Raw genomic sequence first — 22,484 nt, forward strand, 5'->3', positions numbered from 1 at the left:
TAACCAAAAGTTATTCTTCACTACATTTAAAACACTCAAGTAAGTGCTCTACATAATGTGTAGCTTTTTAATTAATATTAATTCAAGCTTTTTAATAGATTAATAATTAGATTGCAACATGGGAATGTAATAAAAAATTACATGAAGATTTTTTAAAATATTTGTTAAGGCTCATAAGGTATGTACTCAAAATATAACTTAGCCAACTATGATCTTCACTCTAATTATCATGCCAATATTTAGGTAAACTGATCATAATATGTTTCTATCTATCCAATATCAAGGTAATTTCAATAGCTTTTGTTGTAAATGAGTATTGACTACTGCTGTAATTGAGAATAAGTCTGAAGGAAATAATATAAGGCCTCAGCTATTCTAGTCAAAGGTGTCTACCGATTACTTTATTATTTAACACACAGGTTTAGCATGCATGATAGTGATTATATTTCATATGATGATATCACCATAATATGGGATACATCAGTGGATTATTATAAGCATAATTATAACTCATAAACACATTTACTTTCGATGTTAATACTTCATTGGGACTACACACATTTATATAATTAATCATACATTAATTATCCCAAGATCACGTTGCTCTGATTAAGGCTCAGATAGGATCGATTACCTGACCCCAGTCATATAATTTTCCCAATCCAAAACAATATAAATAGCAGTAGTAGTTCAGTGTAGGAACCTCGTCAAACTTTGATACAAAATCTTTCTCAATAAACAAAACCTACACAAGTTCTCATGAATCTTCGTTTCTAATTTCAAATCTTGAATTCTTCCTCTTAAAAACTTCTTCAACTTCAACCACCACAACAGCTTTTATTAGCAAATGTCATTTTAATAATTTATTTTTTTTCTTTCACAGTTAGTTTTCCTATATCTGGCTTTTAGAATATTCAAAGCATTGTTTTATTCTATGTATGCTATTGTTATATAATAGTTGCTATTGCAGAGATTCTATTATTGTAGAATAGCTACTATTATATAGGATGCGTAATTGTAGGATTATTATTTTTTGAAACTAATAAAATATTTTTTGAAACAATTTTTTTTCTATAATTTCACTCTCATCATCTGACCCCCCATATTTTCTGCTTTTGATAAATCGCTTTTTGAAAAGGTTCTGTGTTTCCTTGTTCCGTATAAGGAAATTTAGTGCGACCAACTTTATTTCAAAAAACGGCAACTGGTCTTTAAAAAAACCAGTGGGTGTGATATCGAGCTCTGAGTTTATTTTTATACTATAAAAAAATAAATGTAGTATATATTTTATTTAACATTTTAAAACAAACCTAATTTCTTAGACAAAATACTATGAATCCTATTAGAAAACAGTAGTCACTCACAGCTACATTAGAAATATCACTAAATAATACATAGAGTAAGAAAAAAACACGCTCGATATAGTGATAGTGATAAAATTTCTGTCCACCATCCATATCACTATATCGAGCTTTGACTGTATGGTTTCTTCGGGGCATATAGTGCAGGATCACTAGTAAGGGCAATTGGAGAATACTTGTGAGAAATCAAAAGTAATTTGGCAATTGGAATCAATGCTGAGAACATCATGCTTGGCTTGACGCAGATTCGACAGATGAGAATTAAAAATTCAACAATGACAACTGCAACAGCAACAGCAACAGCAACAACTCTCCTTCAGTATGATGATTCCTCTGCTGGTAGCCCAATTGACTGAGAGAGTAGTAATGTTGATACTGATTCTGACATTGAGTTCTGGGAGTCTTTGAGGAACAGAATAATTGTTGATAGCTTTGAAGGCATTTCTTGTCTTCTAGAACATCTTTAAAAGTTTTATAAATCAAAGAGAGAAGAATGTAACATGATTGAAACAGCCAGTAAAACAAGCCATAAAGCATTTGTAAATAGTTGTATTATAGACTCTACACTTGACTATAATTGTGTAAGAGAGGCAAATAACGTCAGACTCTAGGTTCAGGTTGATGAGAACCGCAACATTGGGAAGAGCTATTTTCTGATCTACAAGGATTTCATTGGGAGGGCTGTGATTTTCTTTGAGCACAAGCTCAACAACAAGAGGTGACTGCTTGTCCTTGTCAATGCTTATGTAGTTTGTTTGGTAAATAGTATACCAGCCATCAACAATGCGCAAATGAAGCTAAAGGTAGTTCACCTGGCAGATGTCAAAGAATTAGTTAGTTTGGTGAAGTCAGACACAACTATAAACACAATAACAACAACAGCAACAACATATGTAGTGTGATCAGAGCTTAACTGCGGCCTAAAACTGTTACTTGATTCTCTTGCAGACCTATAATTTGTTTTTTTTTCTTGTAATACATTTTTTTTTCAAACTGTCTTAACATATTCTATCCTCCCAGCAAAAAGTTTAAATATTTTTCTCTTTTTTACCTCTGACTTTTAATAGTCATCAATTGTAATCTACATTTACAAAAAATGTAAGATCTGTAGTTAAAATGTACTTTTGTCTATCAGAAGATTTAATTTTAGGTGGTCAATCTGCTTTTTGTCAACCTTTTCAAAAAACAGAGATTTTCCTGTTTCATTTTGAATATTTGGTGATTCTTTTAATTATTATAGACTAAAAACAAAGCCACAAATGCAAAAAACTGCCCCTATTTGTTGTAGTGTCAAACCTTTGCTCAGCTGGCTAACTGCCAAGAACTCTCTTTCAGAATTTGATTATTCTATCATTGACTACACTGACTAACCTCCACCACCACCTATCGAATACTTAGCTTATGCAGATGACATTCTTGTATTTCTTAAGACATCATCTGATCTTGATACTCTACACAGATACCTGGACACATATTCCAGAGCCTCAAATGCATAGATTAACATGCATAAGACACAAGTCTTCTCCTTGGCTGGTAACTCACTTCCAGAGTGCCGTACACACCTACAACAAAAGCTTATTATCTCATGGTATGTGTTGTGGTGGTTGAAGTTGAAGAAGTTTTTAAGAGGAAGAATTGAAGATTTGAGATTAGGAACAAAGATTCGTGAGAACTTGTGTAGGTTTTGTTTATTGAGAAAGGATTTTGTATCAAAGTTTGACGAGGTTCCTACACTGAACTACTACTGCTATTTATATTATTTTGGATCGGGAAAATTATATGACTGGGGTCAGGTAATCGATCCTATCTGAGCCTTAATCAGAGCAACGTGATCTTGGGATAATTAATGTATGATTAATTATATAAATGTGTGTAGTCCCAATGAAGTATTAACATCGAAAGTAAATGTATTTATGAGTTATAATTATGCTTATAATAATCCACTGATGTATCCCATATTATGGTGATATCATCATATGAAATATAATCACTATCATGCATGCTAAACCTGTATGTTGAATAATAAAGTAATTGGTAGACACCTTTGACTGGAATAGCTAAGGCCTTATATTATTTCCTTCAGACTTATTCTCAATTACAGCAGTAGTCAATACTCATTTACAACAGTATGATCACACTTAGCCAACTGCTCTTACATACTTGGACTTTCCATTAATATTATCTCTTGCACAAATAGATCAATTCTATATCTCACTCTTGAATATAGTTGACTCATCCTGTAGCATATACCTGCAACAATCACTCTTGGTTCTAGGTCGAGCTACTGTAATAAACACATTGATTCTTTCCCATGTTTGGCATGTTCTTTGAGTAATAATGCTCCTCCAAAAGTTCTTTGACAAACTCCAATCCATTGTAGACCAGTTCCTCTGGAGGGATGTGTTCCCTATAGCAAGTTTGTTTACTCTATGTTTTTCAAAACTGCAAGGAGACCTAGGTGTGCTGGACCCTCAGATTCAATAAAAAGCCCTGACTATGTGATAACTACAACCAATTCTTGATAACAAACCCTCAGAATCATTTGTCATCCCTTGGATAAAGCACTTTCTTGATCTACACATGTTCTTTGGGGATTTCTGCCTTTCTTTATTGTCTTCTAGACTGTATATTTTCGTTTTACACACAAAGAATGGTGCACTTTCTACTCTCATGGGCACAATGAACTCTATCTAATAAGATTTTTCACTTCTCACTTTGAGCTACACCACTTGTTTTTCTCTGAAGATGCTGGATGCTGTAACCTACACAGCTTCTTCTGCACATGTTAGCTCTGGCTGAAAGCGTTTTAATGCTTCTGATGCTTTCCTTTTTTATCAGGACTTGCAAGTTATTGGCTTCCAAATGCAAACCAAATGGTCCATCTCACCATATCTGTTTGCTAAGCTGTTTCAGAACCTTGGTACTGTAACTGCTGAGCTCATGCATTTCTTTTAGTATGTCACTTCACCTCCTAATAACCACTGAGCTTGACGACGATGCCAGCAAATTGACAAAAGTGCCAGCGAAACCAACAAAGCTGGCAATGGCAGCAATATCGACATGGAGGAAGTAAGTCATGCCCTGGATGATGCAGGCCCAGCTAACTTTTTATACGCGCACATCCGGGATAGCATGATGTCTTCCGTAACCAACCTCAACTCACCAGTGGATGAAGATGTTGATTGGCTCAACAGCTTACTTGGATCATGCTTAACCTGGAACTCTAATACCTCGACTACTCACCCATTCCCAGACCTTCAGTCAATGGTGTTACTTGCTCTGGTAGATGGTGACAACAATATGTTCTCTTGTAGAATCTTGAAAAAGATCCTTTTCACCATCAGACTTGTTCTAAAGCTGCAAGAGGAAGCCATCACAAACGGATCACCTTTCAAGCTATCCCGTTTGGATGCACTCTTGAACTACCAGAGCAGAAAGAAGTCCAAGCTCCCTGTACTCACTTCGATACCTGTGACAATCGATTTGCTCAAAAACAAGTCTGTCTTGGCATATGTAAACATGCCCTCAGATCACTTGAAGTTACTTGCCACGAACCCCGTGAAAGCAAAGTCCATGTTTGCTATGCCTGATCATATGCCAGACCAGTTTGTATGCTTACAGCAAGGCAAGAAATGGAGAACACACAAGAATTTCCAGCAGCCGATGTTTACACACAACAAGATAGACTTTTGGTCTGGGATGTTGTTGAGTTTGCCAGTGGCTCTGCCAATGCCTGTTTCTTTGTAGAGTCTTTTCATACAATAGGCATCTCTGCTGTGTATGCTTGAAGTTATAATGTTTTGCTCCCTGAAAACAACCATTTCGTTCACATCGAAACTAAGCGTACTAGTATGAGAGTTAAGAAATTACTCCAGGTTGATGCTTCTCCTATCGATATTGACTTTTGCTTCAGTGTGTCCCCAAGGAAGATTGACCCCGTACTTCCAGTTCACTGGTCCTTGCTCCTAGTCCCCCATTTCTTGAAACGGCATATCCCTCAAGATCTTGACAACCTGAATAACAAAAACCATTTTTACAAGGTTAGGATTGCGATGATAACACTCTTTACGAATGACATGTTAGGAAGCTGGTCAAAGCAGTACAATCCTTACAAAAGTTGGTCTATGAAGTGTGCAGCTCTTTCCTTTGAAGAGAAGTCTTTAATAGAGAACATCTACTTCCTATCTGCAATCCTAAAGAAAGATGGTGCAAGTGGAATGTCATTGCTCCCTGTCTTTGTCAAAGACCTCAAGATGCTTGAAGCTGGACTGGTAATGTTCTCAGCTGAAGACAATGAACATGTCTTAGTCGTAGGACCACTTCTTTGGATTGAGGCTGACACACCATGCCATTCCGAACTCTGTGGTTTACGTGCCTCTACTTGTCTGTATCAATGCTAGAAATGCTATGTGGTGTTATAAAGAACCGCGGAAAAATTGAAGGATGAGATACACTATACGGGTAGTCATGCTAGCAGAACTAAGGAACGTTATCAGATTGCTACATCTACCCCAGATAGAAGTTCAACTATACTAGATGCTCCCTTGACTGGTAAAAACTTTAAGGCAAGTGAACTAAGCTTCCAATATATGGCAATGAACGTACTGTTAGATCTGGATTCGTTTGATCCGTCGACCAATACACCTGTAGAAATACTACATAACATTCTTCTTGGTGTTGCGAAGTATTTGGTGACCGATTTGGTAAAGGTCGTTCTAAAGGGACACCCCGGTTTACTAAACAAGCTAATTGACTCCTTGAATGAATATGAGAAGTCTCAAGGTTTATCACGAAAGTTTACTAGACTCCTAAGACATTGCGGCTCGTTCCTTGGAAGAGATTTTAAGATTCTTGTACAAATCCTCCCCATCGTCTTGGCTACCGAGTTTGTAAATGATAATGATCTCTCTCTCATAACCCCATGTTTTGTCCATCTTGGCCGTCTTTGTTCCCTGGTGTTTGTTAGAGCAGTTAAGTAAAATTATAATTCTTACATTGCCAGTTAAAAATACAGTTACTAGTCTGATCCAAAAACTATATTTTTATGACAAGAACTGTGGTATTGAGGGTCATAAGCCGTATACCTCAAAGCCAAAAGTACAGCTGCTCACACATCTTCCCGACGACCTTCAAAGATTTGGAACTGCTTTACATTACGAAACCGAAAAAGGTGAGCAGTTTAACAAGCATATCCGTGAACACCTAATGCATACAAATAGATTAAACACCTCAAGAGACGTATGTCTCAAATTCGCCAAGCAAGCAGTTATGAGACACGTCATTGATGGTGGTTCATGGATGAACAAAGACGGCCAGAGAGAGCATTATGGTGGTGATACTGCAGTGTTCCTTCACGAAAATGTCGACAAGAACTTCCAGGATATCTTGTTTGGCAGATTAAGAGACTTCGCCAATAACAACGACATTGACAATATTGCAGACCTCCCACCTCGTAATAATACCTTTGGAGTATTCGTGCTCAATGAGAGTAGAGACCAGCCAGTCCATTATATTATTGGAAAGGTCTCCTCTCTGAGAGTAGAACACTACAGAGTTGAGAGTAGCGCCCATGGTCAAGAGAACAACTTTCTCCTCGCATAAAGGTTCTCTAACGATCTAACTACTCCACTCAATCAATTGACAATGGTTCGAAAGCTTGACATGCACACTCATTATGACAACAAGCTTGTAATTAATCTCAACAAGTTCGGGTCATATTGGTTCTTTGCCTCCCAGGTGTACAATGGGCGGTATTAATTAAAATTTATATTAATAAATATTTTCTTTAATAAAAATTCATAATTTTCACTAAGTTATTTTTTGTTTTTGGTAAAACCCTGAGAAAATCCATTTATGGATGCTTACATTTTCGAATTTATCTAATGCAGACATAATATCTCAGAAAATTGCTCCAAATTGATATTCCGAAAACTTCGAATTTTTTAAACCAATCAAAATGCTTAGGAGTAAATCAAATCCATATTTGATATCAAAAATCTCCTGTGGTGAAACTATGTCACCCCATCACTGACCACTTACACACTGAGCCTGATGGCATGACTGAAGCTGCCACTTCTTTCTACAAAGGCCTGTACACACCTGAACCAATAGATCAACTAGCTATAGACGATTTACTTCGCCACCTTCCCCACGATCTCTGCCTCTCTGATACCATATGTTCCTCTCTGACTGCTGAACTTTGCATCGAAGACATATGAGAAGGCGTGTCTTGCTCTCCACAAACAAGTAGCCTAGGACCAGACGGCCTCCCTTATGAGATCCTCCAACTCATTTTTCATCACCATTCTTGCTCCCAGTTGCTGACACTAGTATACAATAATGCTCTTAGTAGTGGCCAATTCCCTTCATCCTGGCAAACAACATGTGTTTCTCTGTTGCCCAAGATAGGCGAACTCTCATCCCTGAAGAATTGGTGACCAATTGCTCTGATCATCGCCGATGCCAAGATTTTCACTTGGCTTCTCAACGCTCGAATGGTCAAAGCTGCTAGAGTGCTTGTATCTCCGTATCAAACAGGATTTGTTTGTGGTCGCTTCATTGCTGATAATGGTATACTTATGAAGCTGGTTATGGATCATGCCAATTCTACTGGTCACTCTGGAATTGGTCTTCTCTTGGATCAGGAAAAGGCTTACGATCGGGTTCACCCTGACTGTCTTCAACAAGTTCTTGTTAAATTCGGTTTTCCTCCTTCAATTATAACCTGCATCACTAATTGTTTCTTCTCTTCCAACCTTAAGATTAATGTGAATGGTTTTCTTTCTCGTCCTCTTTGTCCAGCATGTGGGCTCAGACAGGGTGACCTCATGTCCCCTGTTCTGTTTAACCTGGCCTTTGAACCACTTTTGCGCCAACTCATACACAACCTTCAGTTTCCTGGATTTGAGATCCAAAGTACACCTGAACATCCCGCACCTCCACCCATAAAGCTACTTGCTTATGCTGACGATCTTCTGGTTTTCCTCCCGCAGATCCAGGACATGTCCCGATTGCAGCACCACCTTGCCACCTATGTCTCTGCTTCCAAAGCACGCATCAACCCTCACAAGACCCAAGCTTTCTCTCTGTCAGGCAGACCTCATCCTCACTGGGCGGACACCCTTCACAGCTTGCAGATTGTTGATTGGCATGATAGTCGCTCTCCAGAACCTCTCTGCTACCTTGGCTTTCCGATCATCTCCTCCCTCACCCAACACAACTCCTTCTGCTCACAAATCTTGTCTAAAATAGAGCTAGCTTCACATATCTACCTCTCCCGCGCCTTGTCCTTCCATGGCCGTGCTACTGTCCTAAACTCTCTTATATTGTCAAAGCTCTGGCACGTTCTTCGTGTTGTATCTGTTCCCAGCACGTTCTTTACCAAAGTTTGCTCTTTCATGGGTCGCTTTCTTCAGCATCAAAGCTTCCCACTGATTAGACTTGACACTCTATGTCTCCCCACAAAAATGGGCGGTTTAGGGGTTTTGAATCCAAAATTGCAACAAGGTGCCCTTCAGCTCCGTTGGCTTCAACCTCTGCTCCAATCCACTTCGTCTCCTTCTGGTCTGGTGTTGCCTTGGCTGCTATATCTTCTTCGGCATTATCTGCTTGATGTCCATCCCCATCTTCCTTTCATTTTTCCTGACCTCAGACACCCTCAATTCCGAACTTATACCAGTCCTTTCTTTAACCTTTTTGCTGCCTGCGATCTCTTGCCTCACGATTTTGACTCTACTGTGATAAATCTACCGACTTGTCTGGACATTCCTCTCGCCTCTGCAGTTGTGGTTCCACATAATCTCTCTGCCTTTCCTGCTTCTTGGCGTCACCTCCGAATCCAGGGTGCCTACAAGATCAACACCACTTTGGATATTCTTTCTCACCACTTACCTTCTTCCTTTCCTCGTTCACCACGCATCCTCCACAAAGTCCTTCAGCGGGTGGATGATCATTCTCTTTTCCTTCACGCATTCATCATTCGCGCTTGCCTGCCTCAAAGTATCTTGACCAAACAATTCCCTGACTTGATGGCTCGCATGGGCACTGAGGTTGACCCTTCCACACTTCTGTCGGCCCTCTCTCCTACCTTTCCTTGAAAACGCTTGTCTACACGCCAATTCCGTTCCTCCTGTAAAGTCGCCACTTCTTCTATTGAGGATGTACCGCACAACATACGAGTCATCAAATGGCGCCAATTCTGGTCTTTCGTCCTTCCGTATGCCTCTCGCAACATTTGGTTCCGGCTGCTTCACCACAAGATCTCATGTCAATCCGTGCTGCATAACCGTATTCCCACCTCATTTCCCTCCCCTAATTGTTCGCTGTGTGGAACGGAAATTGACTCTCAAAACCATTTTCTCTACGCATGCCCACTCAAGCTTCCTCTCTGGAACACACTCTGGCTCGCGCATTTCGGCTTTTCCCCCCAATCCTCTGACATTCACAATACGCTATACAAGTTTTCCTTCCCCCCCCCCTTGATCCCACTTCACATCCTGCCCCAATACTTGGCTCTGTTCTTTTAGCCTTGTGGAGACATCACTGGGCTTTCTTATTCGGTCAATCACCTTTCGTTGCTGCTAATGGCACTACCTCTGCCAATTCCCTGCTTTCCCGTTTACAATCCGAAGAAAACCTTGATCAACGCCCTTTTTCTGTCTAAGTTCATCGCGTTTCTTCGTTTCCACATTTTTTTACATTACATTTACAACTTAAAAAACAAAATCCCCAAAAACATTTAAATAATAGAAAAACCAAAAACAAGTTGTGGCGCCTCTTAAGCCTTTTGGACAAGAGTCCCACCAATAAACCAGAGCTTTACTCCATACAAACAAAAAACCATAGTGTATCGGGTAAACTGAATAAGGTTTCATCCAAACAACTCGGAGCTGGATCCTTCTTTAAAGATATAAAAAATATGCTCAGCAATTGATTGCTTTAAGAACTACATGTTCTGGCTTTTTTAAAAAAAAACTCAGGTAACTAGATCGTAAAAAATATTTTTAATAATCTATACATATTAAAGTTAAAAGAAAAATAGAGGTTTTGTAGCCAATACCCGGAGCCTATAAAGCACGCTTTAAATTGTCTTAGTTTCATGTTAAAAATTAATAGAGTATAAATTAGCTTAACTGATAGGCACTTAGGATAACTATCTTGCTTTCTATAACTCACTATTTTTCTGCTACAATGGCAACAAAATTACCGCCAAGTGTTCTCACTTATATGACAACATATGTTGATGAATGTGACCATTCTAAATGTGCTCTAGTTTACAAACAGTGGGCAGAACCATTTTTAAATGCTTACTGGACTAAATTTTTTTTAATAGCAGGAGTATAAAGGAATTGTTCGGCAAATTTGGTCTTAAAGCAATCTATCAAAAAAAAATCTGCATCAAGTGTGGGTGCTAGAGATCGATTTATATAAAAAGTACTTTGAATATATTCCACTTTTGCAGAAAATGTTTACTATAATAAGATATTTGTCCTGTACTAGAGATCTAACAGACAAATTAATTGGTAGAAAAATTGATTGGAACCTTTGAAAGACACTGTCACACTTGAAACTATCTTTTGGTTGCGAGAAACCTGCACTGGAAATAATTTTCGGCCAGCTATCAACCTTGACTTATCTTATTTAACTTACAATTAGAAAAACCCCATATTCAGAGCATAGTATCACTATTTTCCTAACTGACATTGAATCACTTCACCGCTGCTTTCCACGTCTCGAATATATTAACATGGATTTTATACTTCAACCAATACCCAAAGAAGAAGTTGAAACAACAAGAGCTGTCAAACCAGCATACACTACTACAAAGATAGTCATTTCTTCAGACTATATTGATACATTGTGGATATTATACTTTGCGAACAAGTATCCCAATCTAGTTATCTTCAATTTAAAACAAGAACGAATTTTGCCAAATCACACACCGATATCTTAGGATGATCAGCAGCAATATCATCAGACCCAGCTTCAATTACTGCTATCACTAAAACAGTTCTTTCTTTGCCTAAAAACAACACACATGCTCTTCTACAGCACCAATTCTTGGCTATTTACTTTATTTTATGACGCTCTTAAATATTTTAACGTAAAGATCAAGCATGTTACAATTCATTTTGAGGACATGTCACTAGAAGAAAATGGTATAGGCAATTGGATCAAATACTTTTCTGAATCAGTGAACTTTCTGGATATCAAATGCTATAGTGGACTACTTACAAAAGCTAAACTATTCGTGCCTTGCCACAACTTAACTTTATTAAATATATACAGAGGTGGTGCAGTTGACATGGATAATATTTTGGATCAGTACCCAATCTTGCTGTCATTATATATATGCGGCTCAAAGATTTGTTCCCTTAAGTATCCACAGCCTTCCCAATCACAACACTCGTTAGAAACACTGGAAATTAAGGATATATGAATGAGTCTGTATGTTTTGGAATATATATTTTTCTGTTGTGGGAAATTCAGATATATAAAATTGGGTTATATAAATGCTTCTCGACAGAATATTTATAAAACCAGACGGCCACCTGTGAAGAGGTCCTTTTTCACAACTAAAATCGTTGATAAAATGCAGTAAAAGAATTCTTTTAGACAATGATACTTCTTACCTTCATATAAGTAATAAGCATATTGTCTTCGAGAAACTAGAGAATGTTAATATCACTTAATTGGATTAAAGTAATTGAGGATAGCCACCTTAATTAAACTAATATCATGCGTGTCTTAACGAAACAAACATAAAAACAAATTGCTATAGGAGCTTGGAAAACGTGGCGTTGAACTTTGCCAAAGATGTACTCTTTTTGTATTTTATCGATCTGGTATTACGTTTTACATTCATCTCTTAAAATGCCACCATATTTGACTTAATTGAGAAGAGAAAAGAGAGAAATAATAAGGTGGAGAAATAGGAAAATATATAGAAAATTGGTAGGTAAGAGAAGAGAAAGGAGAAAGAAAAGAGAAAAACTAAAGCTAGTGTTAAATGTGTTTTTCTATTACAGAGAACGCTTTTTATCTACTAATCCAGAGAGAAAATGCTGTTTATAAAAAAGCTTCCAACGAGAACTCCAAATATCCTTAGCAGTGGTGACGGAAATTAAAATACGGGGGCTTTATGGGAGAAACATGATAGGAAAATGCCTCTGCTAAGGAAAAAGGATATGACATTGAGGTCTCAAGACGAGTAGAAGCGATGAGAAGATGGTATCCCACATTTTTTATTTGATAGAACGTCCAGAGAAGAGGTTATATTGATCTTCAGTAGTTTCAGGACTAAAATACAAAATGAGCTGAATAAATGATGAGATAAATTTATTATATTGTCGTGTTGATGTTTCATCCCAGAGCATTTTCTAGCATACTGTTTGGCAGTGATGAGGAATGCAGTCAGACCAGAATTTTCGCCAATGAACAGATGAATTTAAATATGGTGGTACCATTGGGCAAATGTAAATCCAGAGAGATCCTGTTCTAGCTTCATCCAAACTAGTGATGTCCAACTGTATCAAGGAAAGGAACAAGAAAAGAACGATAGAAGAAGGTTCAGCAGAGAGACAATTTTCAAGGCAAAAGAGAAACAAAAAACAGCATACCATCCTCAAAGAGTCAATCTGTTGAGAGGAATGATCAGTATATTTACTTGCTCAAGAGAAGATACTAAAAGATAAATGACCATCTTGGTCATTTATGTTTATCAAAAATGCATCAGGTAAAGGAATTGCCTTCCAGCTCAAAGAAGATTCAACAAAATATGACATACACATTCATAATGAAGTCAAAGAAAAATTCTTAACCAGCGATGACAGCAGCTGTACGTTGGATAGAAGAGAAGTTGGAAAGAGTGTGGTGCTCACGCTATGTAAAGGAAGAAGTGAACTCTGGCAAACTACATCACTGCAGGGAAACAAAAGTGCAATATTAGCAGGAGTTTTAAAATATAAAGGAATGAGACATTTGAGGTAATGCAATAGAAAGGAGGTAAACGAAAAAGAGTCATAGTATAATATAGAAAATCCATAGAAAAAGAACTCTTTGCTAATAATCGGGGCAAAGCAGATCCAAACCCCCATATTTACGTGGCAGACAGAGAAGCTGTCAGCCAGGGCTACCAAAGCTCAGGCACAGGAATGAGCGAATATATGTGCGAGTGACAACAAAGAAAGTGGGACAGGAGTCAGATATAGTAAATAGCATATTGTGATGAGAACAAGTGCATTCACCACAATACTTTCACCACGCACAGACAAACATCTTTGGGATTGTAGCAAGTAGCAGTTCACAAGCTTAACCAGTAGAACAACAGAGAAGGCTTCAAGCTAAGAGGTGCGTGAGCTAATTGAAAAGCCAAGGTAATAGATAGCAGTTGCAGAGTGGCGGTTATGAAGGCTGTGTATGCCAGTAGCATCTAGTACAGAGCCCAAATCCAAATGAAACTGCTCAGACATAACAGCAGCAATTGACTTACAAAGATTGGCATTTGCATTAAAGGCTAGACGAAATGTGTCCAAAAGAATGAGAGCATTCGTCTATATGGGTGAAGAGAGAAAGACGAGAAGTTCAAATCCATAATCACTAAGTTTAAGTGGATGTGGTGATATATTTGAAGAGGAATACGATATACGGAGCGAAACAAAAACTGAGAACCACAGATGAAAGGGAAAGATAGAATGAATCTAAACAAATATTTGAAAGCCAAGTTGAAAATCCAAGGAATAGGTGAATTGCCTTGAAGTAGACCCCTGCTCAGCAGAAAAGGGAAAAATGTGTGGCCTTTAACATTTATGTGGATTTGAGTGAAGAAGAGAAGGCCATATATTGAGTCAACAAAAATGGTGGAAAAGCCTTACCTGGCCATAAAAAAATGAGTGTATGCAGGGTAGACACGGTCGTAAGCCTTATCCTGATCCAACAGAGTGTCGACTCATAGATCTTGGTTAAGTTATGCATGTGACATAGCGAGATATGCTAGAAAGCCATTGTCTGCAATGGATCTATCATCCATTAAACTAGTTTTAAATGGTGTTAGGAGTGGGCCAATGTCATGTATGTATTTTTTCTAGTCAGGTGTATGGCTGCAATAATAACTGAGATCACAGTTAAAGTCTCCAAGTCGAAAGACGGGAAAAGAAAGAATAACAGTAGAAAGAGTGCGTACTAAGGAAGAGAAGAAGGTACGCCAGTGGGAAGAAATGTTCGGTCTATAAATGACCACAATTACAAAAGGATCAAGGTGATGATTGGTGTGTTTAGCCTTGACAGCGAGTGCACGGTTTTCAGGCTAAACATAGAGTTGTGAAAGTTAAAGGAGAGAATCGAAAGAGGAGAGGTCGTAATATATAGTCCATAGGCTGGTCTGTGGTTGAGATGTAATGTGAATATACAAGTGATGTATAGGGAGTAAATGAGTCTCTTGAAGAGCAGGTTATGAAAGTGGAGGGGAGAATATTCAAAGGTGTCAAATTAAAAAAAGTTTTTGGGATTGCGGGTTTTTGATAGTAGAGAGGAAACTTCGACCTTTTAAGGTTTCTTTACAGAGATTTTGTGCAATCATTTATGAACTTGGCTCATCTGAATGGCCAGACTTTTCAGTTTTATCAGTCATAGGTGTGTTACTATCCAGGTCAGTGTATAAGGTTGCGCTTTGGGAGATAATCCGAAAAGTGGGCTCAAGAAGAGACTTTCTATGTTTGTTATCAGAAAATATCGGTTAGTTGATGCCATCGTTGTGATTGAATAAGCCTCGGGTACCCTGTAAATGTTTTCTGGCATTGAGTCCACGACCAGGCGGATCATACACAGCGATATCTATGAAAGATAGGTCAATGATGTTCTATGCAGCCAAATTTCTTGTCGCCATGGCACTAGTGTTTATCACCAATATGAAACAATAATGGATTGTGAGTATGAGAGGTGAAATAAGGATGGTTGTACTTTGCGAGGAGTTAGTATTTCTGGGATGGCTTGTTGTAGGGGTGTCTCTATCATAGCGACAGAGACTTGGCGTTCTTAAATGGACTCAGCTTTTGTAAGTGCAATCTGCTGCCACTCTTGGATAATCTACTCTGCTTCAATGTTGTCTGGATCAGTGGGGCATTCACGACTTTTAATTGCATGGCCAAAGGCGCTGCACGTTTTGCAAAGAGGTGCGCTGGTAGTGTTTTTTCTTCCAGCAGTATCTGCACACCTACACCGTTTGATAGAACATGATCCATTTATCTTTCAGGAATGCTTTTTTCAATGTTAAACAAGACAGTCGTCGGATTGATGGCACTAGCCCATGCAGCGAATGTAAGATCCACGATCATATTCTTGTCAAATTCGTGAGCAGTGAAAGTATGCAAAGATTTGTCCTTTTGATGTGGTGCTGTGGCCTGGGTACGGTTATGTGGATTATCTTACCAAAATGTGTGTGCCCTGTCCTGTGAGTGCAATCACTCGAGGGTACTAATATCAAAAAAAAAGTTTAACTGATATTAAGTTCTGTCGGTTATATTAATTTCCGTAGAAATACTCTTCACTCTGTGGATAACTGTCCTGAGTGACGCAAAGACAAACGTACCTGCCATATCTGTGGGGTAAAGGGATATATTCAGGCTCACTGCCCCCGAGACCCTCCCATAAATGCATGCCAGAAGCTCCGGAAAGGAGATAAGGCCCCGAGCTTGGCAGCCTTCCATCCTATTTATATACCGATACACCCTCTACAGCAAGCATAGCAGGTAGCTTTGAAAACGGCCAGGACTCTGGAACAGCCAGAGGCAGAAAATATTTCTGCAGGCAATCAAACCACTGTAGAAGCGTGTATGGCCAATTTGGCAAACAGCGAATGTGAAGCCAAAGCTTCACAGGTCTCCAGGACTTTAAGCGAAGACAGTGGTATCCCCCGAATCTGAGGATAAAGATGCCCTATCTGACGCACACATGAGCGACACTGACGAGACCAAAAACAAAAATCAGACTAATGTATCTAATAAACCCAAGAAACAAATTAAAAGGAGAATTTTACGTAATGAAGCCAAGAGATTCATTTTATCAGACAGTGCAAAACGCAATAGAGCCCTCACATTATAATAATATGATGACTACATTTAAAATAGCAACAACCAACTGTCGGTGGCTTACCGAGACCTTTAACCCCCAACAACGTAATTACTTTATTTGACACCTACGCTCAAAATATATTCAAGTACTTGCAATCTAGGAAACGCACACAAACAACCCAAAACTTCAAAAAAACTTCTTATATACAATTTCGAGCAAACGAGAGCCAATGGACATAACACTACGGCCTTGTTTTCTTCTCGTCCTATATTTCTTCTTCTTCTTTTAATCCTACTATAGTATATGTGGTAGAGTTACTTTTGCTACTATCCGTTATATACATTACCATTTTGGCTCTATAAAGATTGCTGTCATATATGCTCCTGCAACAGTATCAAGACCCCGGGCCTTTTCCACTTCTATTCTTCAATTGACACAATTTGGCCAACCTGCTCCTTCATCTCGTTTCCTCTTCCTTAAACATTTCAACTATACTTACAGCTCTACTTCTTCATACCCTTGTCATACATCTCTACCGTGGTTGCACCACGTTCATGAAACCTTAATTGATTGTGTCACTGATGAAGGTCAAACTCCCTATTCCAAAATTCTGCTGAAGAATGCAAATGAGTAGTATCAACTACAACTTTGCAACACCAGGTCTAGCCGGCCTCAAATACGAGCCTTCCGTAGATTACGACAATCCTATACGAGCTGATTATTTTCTTACTACGATTACTCTATCTTTCGGTACAGCTCATACCGAAAGAGGTTTATGGTGTGCTGACTCTCGACTGAAAATACCCTCATATTTCCAAGAACGCTTCTCTGTGTCTTTACAGGGTATCTTTCCCAGTTTGACTCAATTACCTTACCCTTAAGATAGATGCAAAAAAGTCAAGGCTATTCTTTGCCAGGTTGCTAAAACATTTTCTCGGGTATCTACCGCTTGGCGTGCTGCATAAGAAAAGGCAATGAAAAGCAAACTCGATCGACTTATACATAAATACAAGATCTACCATATCCGAGATACACAGCTTGTTGTTGTCGAACGTAAGTTTGCTCTTATAAAGCAAGAGCATGTAAATATCCTTGTTCTTAGAGCACAGAAATATTAGAGATAAAATGAAGAACATTCTGCAGGATGCCTCAAGAGACCTGTTGCGACTAAGACAGCGCAAAAACATATTCCTTTTTTACGCCACTCTGTTTCAAATGCGACCTGCAGTACGCCTAGTACTAAGGCTGACGCTGCTAGTGCATTCTATGGGGAGGTTTATACCGCTGATCCTACTGATCACTCGACCATTGACGATTTTCTCCACAATGTTCCTGAACATGTCTATCTTAATTAAACTGTACGGTCATCCATGACTTCCTCCTTCATCTTTGACTAAATTTGCTCTGCATCTGATAGATCTCCCCGCAAAAGTATTCTTCGCTCTGATGGCCTTCCGTATGAGTTTCTGTTATTAGTGTTAACTGAGGATGTATATTCCGACATGGACACGACTATCTATAGTCGTGCTCTTTTACATGGTATATTTCCCCCATCTTGGAGCTCTACTTGTTTATCCCTGCTACCTATAAAAGCCGACCTTTCCACTTTAAAAAACTGGAAACCTATTTCATTAATCAAAACTGATATCAAAGCCTTCGCCCGTTTGCTAAATTTACGTAGCACACCCGCCTCCAAGTCACTGGCTAAGCAATACCAGACTGGCCTTTTTAAAAGGCAGTTAATTACCAATAATGGGCTTATGAGCCGCATAGCTATGGAACAGACACAGCTCTCCTCCATTGACTCCGTTGGTTTGTTGCTTGACCAGGCAAAAGCGTACGATAGTGTACATCCTTAATATCTCAAGCGAGCTTTGGAACGATTTTGCTTTCCTGGTATCATTGTCCACTGTATTTCCAAACTTTTCTTCTCTATTGACGTATCTGTTAATGACAATGCATTTATTTCACCTTCTATAGAGCAACAACAGGGACTTTTCTAAGAAGATCCATTGTCACTCTTCCATCTCGCCTTTGAGCCCTTGCCCTGATGATTGATCCATGGCACTTCGTTTTATGGATCATGTATCTACATTGACGCTTTTGACAACTCTACATCACCACCTGTTAAAATACTAGCCCACTCTGATGATTTCTTGGTTTTTCTTCACATTCTTGCAGTTTTTTTTTATTATATACCAACACTTGGACGCATACTCTCGGGCCTCTCATGCACAAACAAACCTACGTAAGATACAGGCCTTTTCGTTATCTGGTGCCTCATCAACCAAATCGCAAACTCTTCTCCAGACAAGTCTATTACTGCATGACATTATCGCACTTCACGATCTGTCCTGGCATACCTAGCGTCTCCTTTAATCTTGTTTCTAGCTTAACGAGACTAGTTCTATTAGTCACTCATGCAATTTGTTGAATCTGCATGTCATATTTACTCACAGCCCTCACTATTACTACTTGGTCGTTCCACATTTCTTATCACACTGATTCTCTCTCGCATGCAGCGTGTTCTTCATGTCACTATTGCTCATATCAAGTTCTTTGATAAACTTGGGTCTATTATGCGTCAGTTCCTTCACCAGAAAATTTTACCCATGGCTAGTCTAGCCTCTCTCTGTTTTCCTTGGACACAAGACGAATTGGGTATATTAAATCCTCAATTCCAAATTCCAACAAAAGGCCTTTACCATGCGATGGTTAAAGCCCTCTATATATCCACCAGCGTGTTGCTCCTTTTTCACTCCACGGATACAACACAGTCTTCATCCTGCCCAAACACACGGCGATATTCGACCACCTTTGTTGTTTCCACGTCTGCGACACCATCATTTTTTGTTCTGTCCACAATGAAGCCCATTCCGCGCAACTTCTCTTTTGTCACTGTCGGCTACTTTATTTTTCTCTCTTGACAAACATTGAATATGATTACTTTTTCGGATCCTTCTGGACGTACTACAACAAGTTGGCGGAGGATTTTAGCGTCTGATACGTTTATATATGATGAGGAGTTAGAGGCCGTCCGTCCTCGATCACCCAATGAAAGGAATTCATCTCCATACCTCATTTCCAAACTGTTTTGCTATTTTTCTACTGAAAGAGCCACCCTTATCCCCCCTTTAACATCCCTCTCTCTACTTGCCCACAAAACCACTGGCTTTCACCTGTTCTTTATTTGTTGCTGCTCTTAATCCAAAATATGCCCTATTTAGTACTCTTGGTACCCATAGTTTTTGTGCTATATGCCGCAACCCATTCAAAGCTCTAACTTGCTTCTTTGCCACTCACCCCACGACAATGGTGCACCTTTTGGTCATTTCCTATCCCTCACTCATCTGATAATATATGGTATCGAACTATCCTCAATACCCTCTCATTCCAAATCACCCTCTACCACCATGCCTCTGCACTATTTGACACTGTAGTATACACACCGTAATTGAGTGAAGTGCATACTCGACGACCAAACACTGGTTACTTCTTGCTGATGAACCTGACAAGTTAACAATCTCCGGAGCTGTTACGCACCAGGCACACGTACACTACACACTCGTACAGTGCAAACCAACCATTACACAACAGGGTTTTGATTTACATGGATTTTAATAGTATCAAATATAAGTAATATTACTCTGACTCGCTTTAATAAACAAAGCTTTCAAAACATCTACTTTTTCCTATATTGAGATACTAGCTCAATAATAATCCCGAATACCTCAGTGTACCTCAGTGTGTGTATACGAAAAACTGCATAATTTATTTTAAATAGCCGTACGGTAAAATCTGGCGGATTAATCAATAAACAGCACCGACAAAAAAAAAAGGAAACTATCAATAGTGCTTTTGAGAAATGATATATTAATATTAGATAATTAGTAAATCTCAGCTATATACTCTTTATAGATTAAAATCTAAACTCTTAATCAGTTTACGTGAATGGAATAAGAATTTTTACAAATGGTTTATGTGTATGCACCTTGAACCTTGAACCTGAATAAACTTATTCGAAGGAGTATTCAAGCAATCATGATTGTTTTTATCTTGATTTTGGGAACTTGAGACGGCGGGTGTATTTGGTGACCATCGCCATTTGGAAGAGAAAAGCAGCGACATTAGGAGATTGAAACTTGTAGAACGAGGGAGAAAAATAAAAAGTAATAGTAGTTGGCTGTAAAGAGGTCAGTAATCCGACTCTAGACACTATACAGCTCGAAAGCTCTTCCTAATAATAAAGTCTCTTACTAGTCACTTTTCTCAACTCAATCGTTCTATTCCCAACATCTACATTCAAAATTGCGAATGATTGGCTCAAGTTAATATAAAAAATGGATGACGTTACAAAGCGTGTGGCCCAAAGGTCAAAACTTGCACTTTAAATAAAGAACACGTCTCAAAGTGTGTGGCCCAAAGATTATAACGCGTTAAAAAAAGGAACACTCTCACATTATTATTTTTCTTCTTTGCGCTTTTTCATTAGTTTACTCCAATGTACAGCAACACCAGCAGCAGCAGCAGCAGCGACAACAACAACAACAACAACAACAACAACAATAACAACAGAAAATGCAGCAGCAAATGCAACAGCAAATGCAAATGCATTAGAAAGTCCAGCAACAGCTCTCTTGTGTTTGGTCAAAAGGCCATTAGCAAGCCGATCCCCAAGCCTCTGAGGGACCGAATTCTAATGAAGCTGGCGGGTATTCCTGCCCCAGAAGAATCTAACTACATTATTGCACTCAAAGAAAGAACGGCAATGGAGCTTTGTAAGTTTTGTCTTTATATAATAATAGATAAGCGATAAAATATTAATACCAATAATTTCTATATATTATCAGATATTCCTAGGGGGGTTAAGCGGCAACTCCAGGAGGAGGAGTATGAGGGGCAACCGGCAAATGTAGACGGCTCTTGGCCTGCCCTTGAGCATCTTATTAAAAGAAAGAAATTGTGGTTCGAGGGCAAGGCTTTTGTCAAGGCCCGTGAGCAGGACATAGCTCGGGCTGAGCGTTTCCAAACACCGCTCTCTGAACTCAAGCCGACAGCCATGATTCCAGAAGTTGAAGCCTTTTGCAAAAGAAAAGCACTTGCAATGGCATACACACAGGCTGTACAAGAAGGAATAGAGGTGGAAATAGGAGAAGAAGAAAGCGAAGAAGAACAAGAAGATGATGATGACGACGAAGAAGAAGAAGAATATGAGGAATATGAAGAATATGAAGAAGTAGAAGAAGAAGGAGTAGCAGAAGAAGAAGAAGAAGAAGAAGAAGAAGAAGTAGCAGAAGTAGTCGCAGAAGTAGCAGAAGTAGTCTCAGAAGTAGTCGCAGCCGAAGAAGCTATTCAAGTGCAAAAGCAAGCAGAGACGCTCGCACCCAGAAGAGCAGTAAAGGCCATGACGCTCGCTGCTAGAAAAAGAGCGGCGGAAGCACTCGCGGTTAAAAGAAGAGAAGCAGAAGCAGCAGCGACAACAACAACAACAAAGCCAGAGCCAGAACCAAAGACAGAGGCAAAGGCAGAGTCTGAGCCTGAGCCTGAGACAGAGCCTGAGACAGAGGCAAAGACAAAAACAATGACAATGACAAAGACAAAGACAGGGACAGAGGCAAAGGCAGAACCCCGTCTGGCCAAAAGCCCATACGGCGGCTGCCATTTTCGAGTCTGAGTAAAAAGTCCGTAGTCCGGGGGTTGCTCTTCTAATGGTAACAAGAAGAGTAATCCCCGGGAAACCCGGCAGAAGCAACTAACAAATATATATCTTTTTATAGCAACAGGAAGCAACAGAAGCAACATACTAACATACTAACAAGCAACAGATACTAACAAGCAACGGGAACTAACAAGCAACGGGAACTAACCTTACTCACAACTAACTTTATGAACAATTAACTTTATGAACAATTAACTTTATGAACAATTGACTTTATGAACAAATAAATTTACTAACAACTAACTTTACTAACAGCTGACTTTACTAGAAGAAGCCGAATTAGAGTCATAGCTAGTGTTAGAATTAGAGTCATAGCTAGTGTTAGAAGTAGAGTCTTA

At 39.0% G+C, this 22,484-nt stretch overlaps 12 protein-coding genes across 12 annotated transcripts; 9 read left to right on the forward strand and 3 right to left on the reverse strand.

Annotated features, from left to right (window-relative positions):
- Window positions 1–381: 381 nt before the first annotated feature.
- PHYBLDRAFT_187664 (hypothetical protein) lies at window positions 382–1,587 on the reverse strand (the record flags this gene model as incomplete). The annotated part of the gene is made up of 3 exons (XM_018439410.1): window positions 382–551; window positions 1,098–1,259; window positions 1,463–1,587. 3 exons carry the CDS (start codon window positions 1,585–1,587, stop codon window positions 461–463), a joined length of 378 nt encoding a protein of 125 aa, XP_018289860.1. The 3' UTR covers window positions 382–460.
- A 253-nt stretch (window positions 1,588–1,840) lies between these two features.
- Window positions 1,841–2,567, reverse strand: PHYBLDRAFT_170466 (hypothetical protein; the record flags this gene model as incomplete). The annotated part of the gene is made up of 4 exons (XM_018436355.1): window positions 1,841–2,102; window positions 2,174–2,311; window positions 2,413–2,442; window positions 2,536–2,567. The coding sequence occupies 4 exons, from the start codon at window positions 2,565–2,567 to the stop codon at window positions 1,841–1,843; spliced, it is 462 nt and encodes a 153-aa protein (XP_018289861.1).
- Window positions 2,568–4,143: 1,576 nt separating this feature from the next.
- On the forward strand, window positions 4,144–6,962 carry PHYBLDRAFT_72696 (hypothetical protein; the record flags this gene model as incomplete). Its single annotated transcript, XM_018442695.1, has 6 exons — window positions 4,144–4,286; window positions 4,317–4,430; window positions 4,493–5,104; window positions 5,152–5,748; window positions 5,785–6,336; window positions 6,383–6,962. The coding sequence occupies 6 exons, from the start codon at window positions 4,144–4,146 to the stop codon at window positions 6,960–6,962; spliced, it is 2,598 nt and encodes an 865-aa protein (XP_018289862.1).
- A 42-nt stretch (window positions 6,963–7,004) lies between these two features.
- PHYBLDRAFT_147586 (hypothetical protein) lies at window positions 7,005–7,579 on the forward strand (the record flags this gene model as incomplete). Its single annotated transcript, XM_018431903.1, has 3 exons — window positions 7,005–7,111; window positions 7,264–7,327; window positions 7,409–7,579. 3 exons carry the CDS (start codon window positions 7,005–7,007, stop codon window positions 7,577–7,579), a joined length of 342 nt encoding a protein of 113 aa, XP_018289863.1.
- A 1,179-nt stretch (window positions 7,580–8,758) lies between these two features.
- PHYBLDRAFT_170468 (hypothetical protein) lies at window positions 8,759–9,457 on the forward strand (the record flags this gene model as incomplete). The annotated part of the gene is made up of 1 exon (XM_018436356.1): window positions 8,759–9,457. One exon carries the CDS (start codon window positions 8,759–8,761, stop codon window positions 9,455–9,457), a length of 699 nt encoding a protein of 232 aa, XP_018289864.1.
- A 61-nt stretch (window positions 9,458–9,518) lies between these two features.
- On the forward strand, window positions 9,519–10,023 carry PHYBLDRAFT_147588 (hypothetical protein; the record flags this gene model as incomplete). The annotated part of the gene is made up of 2 exons (XM_018431904.1): window positions 9,519–9,819; window positions 9,887–10,023. 2 exons carry the CDS (start codon window positions 9,519–9,521, stop codon window positions 10,021–10,023), a joined length of 438 nt encoding a protein of 145 aa, XP_018289865.1.
- A 527-nt stretch (window positions 10,024–10,550) lies between these two features.
- PHYBLDRAFT_72698 (hypothetical protein) lies at window positions 10,551–11,799 on the forward strand (the record flags this gene model as incomplete). The annotated part of the gene is made up of 3 exons (XM_018442696.1): window positions 10,551–10,642; window positions 11,016–11,256; window positions 11,470–11,799. 3 exons carry the CDS (start codon window positions 10,551–10,553, stop codon window positions 11,797–11,799), a joined length of 663 nt encoding a protein of 220 aa, XP_018289866.1.
- Window positions 11,800–12,523: 724 nt separating this feature from the next.
- PHYBLDRAFT_72699 (hypothetical protein) lies at window positions 12,524–13,537 on the forward strand (the record flags this gene model as incomplete). Its single annotated transcript, XM_018442697.1, has 4 exons — window positions 12,524–12,570; window positions 12,732–12,835; window positions 13,096–13,345; window positions 13,396–13,537. The coding sequence occupies 4 exons, from the start codon at window positions 12,524–12,526 to the stop codon at window positions 13,535–13,537; spliced, it is 543 nt and encodes a 180-aa protein (XP_018289867.1).
- Window positions 13,538–14,958: 1,421 nt separating this feature from the next.
- PHYBLDRAFT_170471 (hypothetical protein) lies at window positions 14,959–17,308 on the forward strand (the record flags this gene model as incomplete). The annotated part of the gene is made up of 6 exons (XM_018436357.1): window positions 14,959–15,006; window positions 15,357–15,529; window positions 15,610–15,761; window positions 15,892–15,961; window positions 16,728–17,014; window positions 17,088–17,308. 6 exons carry the CDS (start codon window positions 14,959–14,961, stop codon window positions 17,306–17,308), a joined length of 951 nt encoding a protein of 316 aa, XP_018289868.1.
- A 635-nt stretch (window positions 17,309–17,943) lies between these two features.
- PHYBLDRAFT_72701 (hypothetical protein) lies at window positions 17,944–18,760 on the reverse strand (the record flags this gene model as incomplete). Its single annotated transcript, XM_018442698.1, has 3 exons — window positions 17,944–18,131; window positions 18,175–18,371; window positions 18,672–18,760. 3 exons carry the CDS (start codon window positions 18,758–18,760, stop codon window positions 17,944–17,946), a joined length of 474 nt encoding a protein of 157 aa, XP_018289869.1.
- An 87-nt stretch (window positions 18,761–18,847) lies between these two features.
- Window positions 18,848–19,867, forward strand: PHYBLDRAFT_147591 (hypothetical protein; the record flags this gene model as incomplete). The annotated part of the gene is made up of 2 exons (XM_018431905.1): window positions 18,848–19,327; window positions 19,673–19,867. The coding sequence occupies 2 exons, from the start codon at window positions 18,848–18,850 to the stop codon at window positions 19,865–19,867; spliced, it is 675 nt and encodes a 224-aa protein (XP_018289870.1).
- A 1,053-nt stretch (window positions 19,868–20,920) lies between these two features.
- On the forward strand, window positions 20,921–22,414 carry PHYBLDRAFT_159347 (hypothetical protein). Its single transcript, XM_018433971.1, has 3 exons — window positions 20,921–21,205; window positions 21,278–21,559; window positions 21,677–22,414. Exons 1-3 carry the CDS (start codon window positions 21,127–21,129, stop codon window positions 22,099–22,101), a joined length of 786 nt encoding a protein of 261 aa, XP_018289871.1. The 5' UTR covers window positions 20,921–21,126; the 3' UTR covers window positions 22,102–22,414.
- The last annotated feature ends 70 nt before the right edge of the window (window positions 22,415–22,484 follow it).

This window comes from Phycomyces blakesleeanus, assembly GCF_001638985.1.
Source record: "Phycomyces blakesleeanus NRRL 1555(-) unplaced genomic scaffold PHYBLscaffold_15, whole genome shotgun sequence".
NCBI classification, from domain to species: domain Eukaryota; kingdom Fungi; phylum Mucoromycota; class Mucoromycetes; order Mucorales; family Phycomycetaceae; genus Phycomyces; species Phycomyces blakesleeanus.

Excerpts from the sequence above, each read along its gene's own strand:
- PHYBLDRAFT_159347 (XM_018433971.1), top strand. The coding sequence starts at position 21,127 with ATGAAGCTGGCGGGTATTCCTGCCCCAGAAGAATCTAACTACATTATT. Across the intron at positions 21,206-21,277 it reads AAGAACGGCAATGGAGCTTT|ATATTCCTAGGGGGGTTAAG; the intron begins GTAAGTTTTGTC and ends ATATATTATCAG. Across the intron at positions 21,560-21,676 it reads CACACAGGCTGTACAAGAAG|GAGTAGCAGAAGAAGAAGAA; the intron begins GAATAGAGGTGG and ends TAGAAGAAGAAG.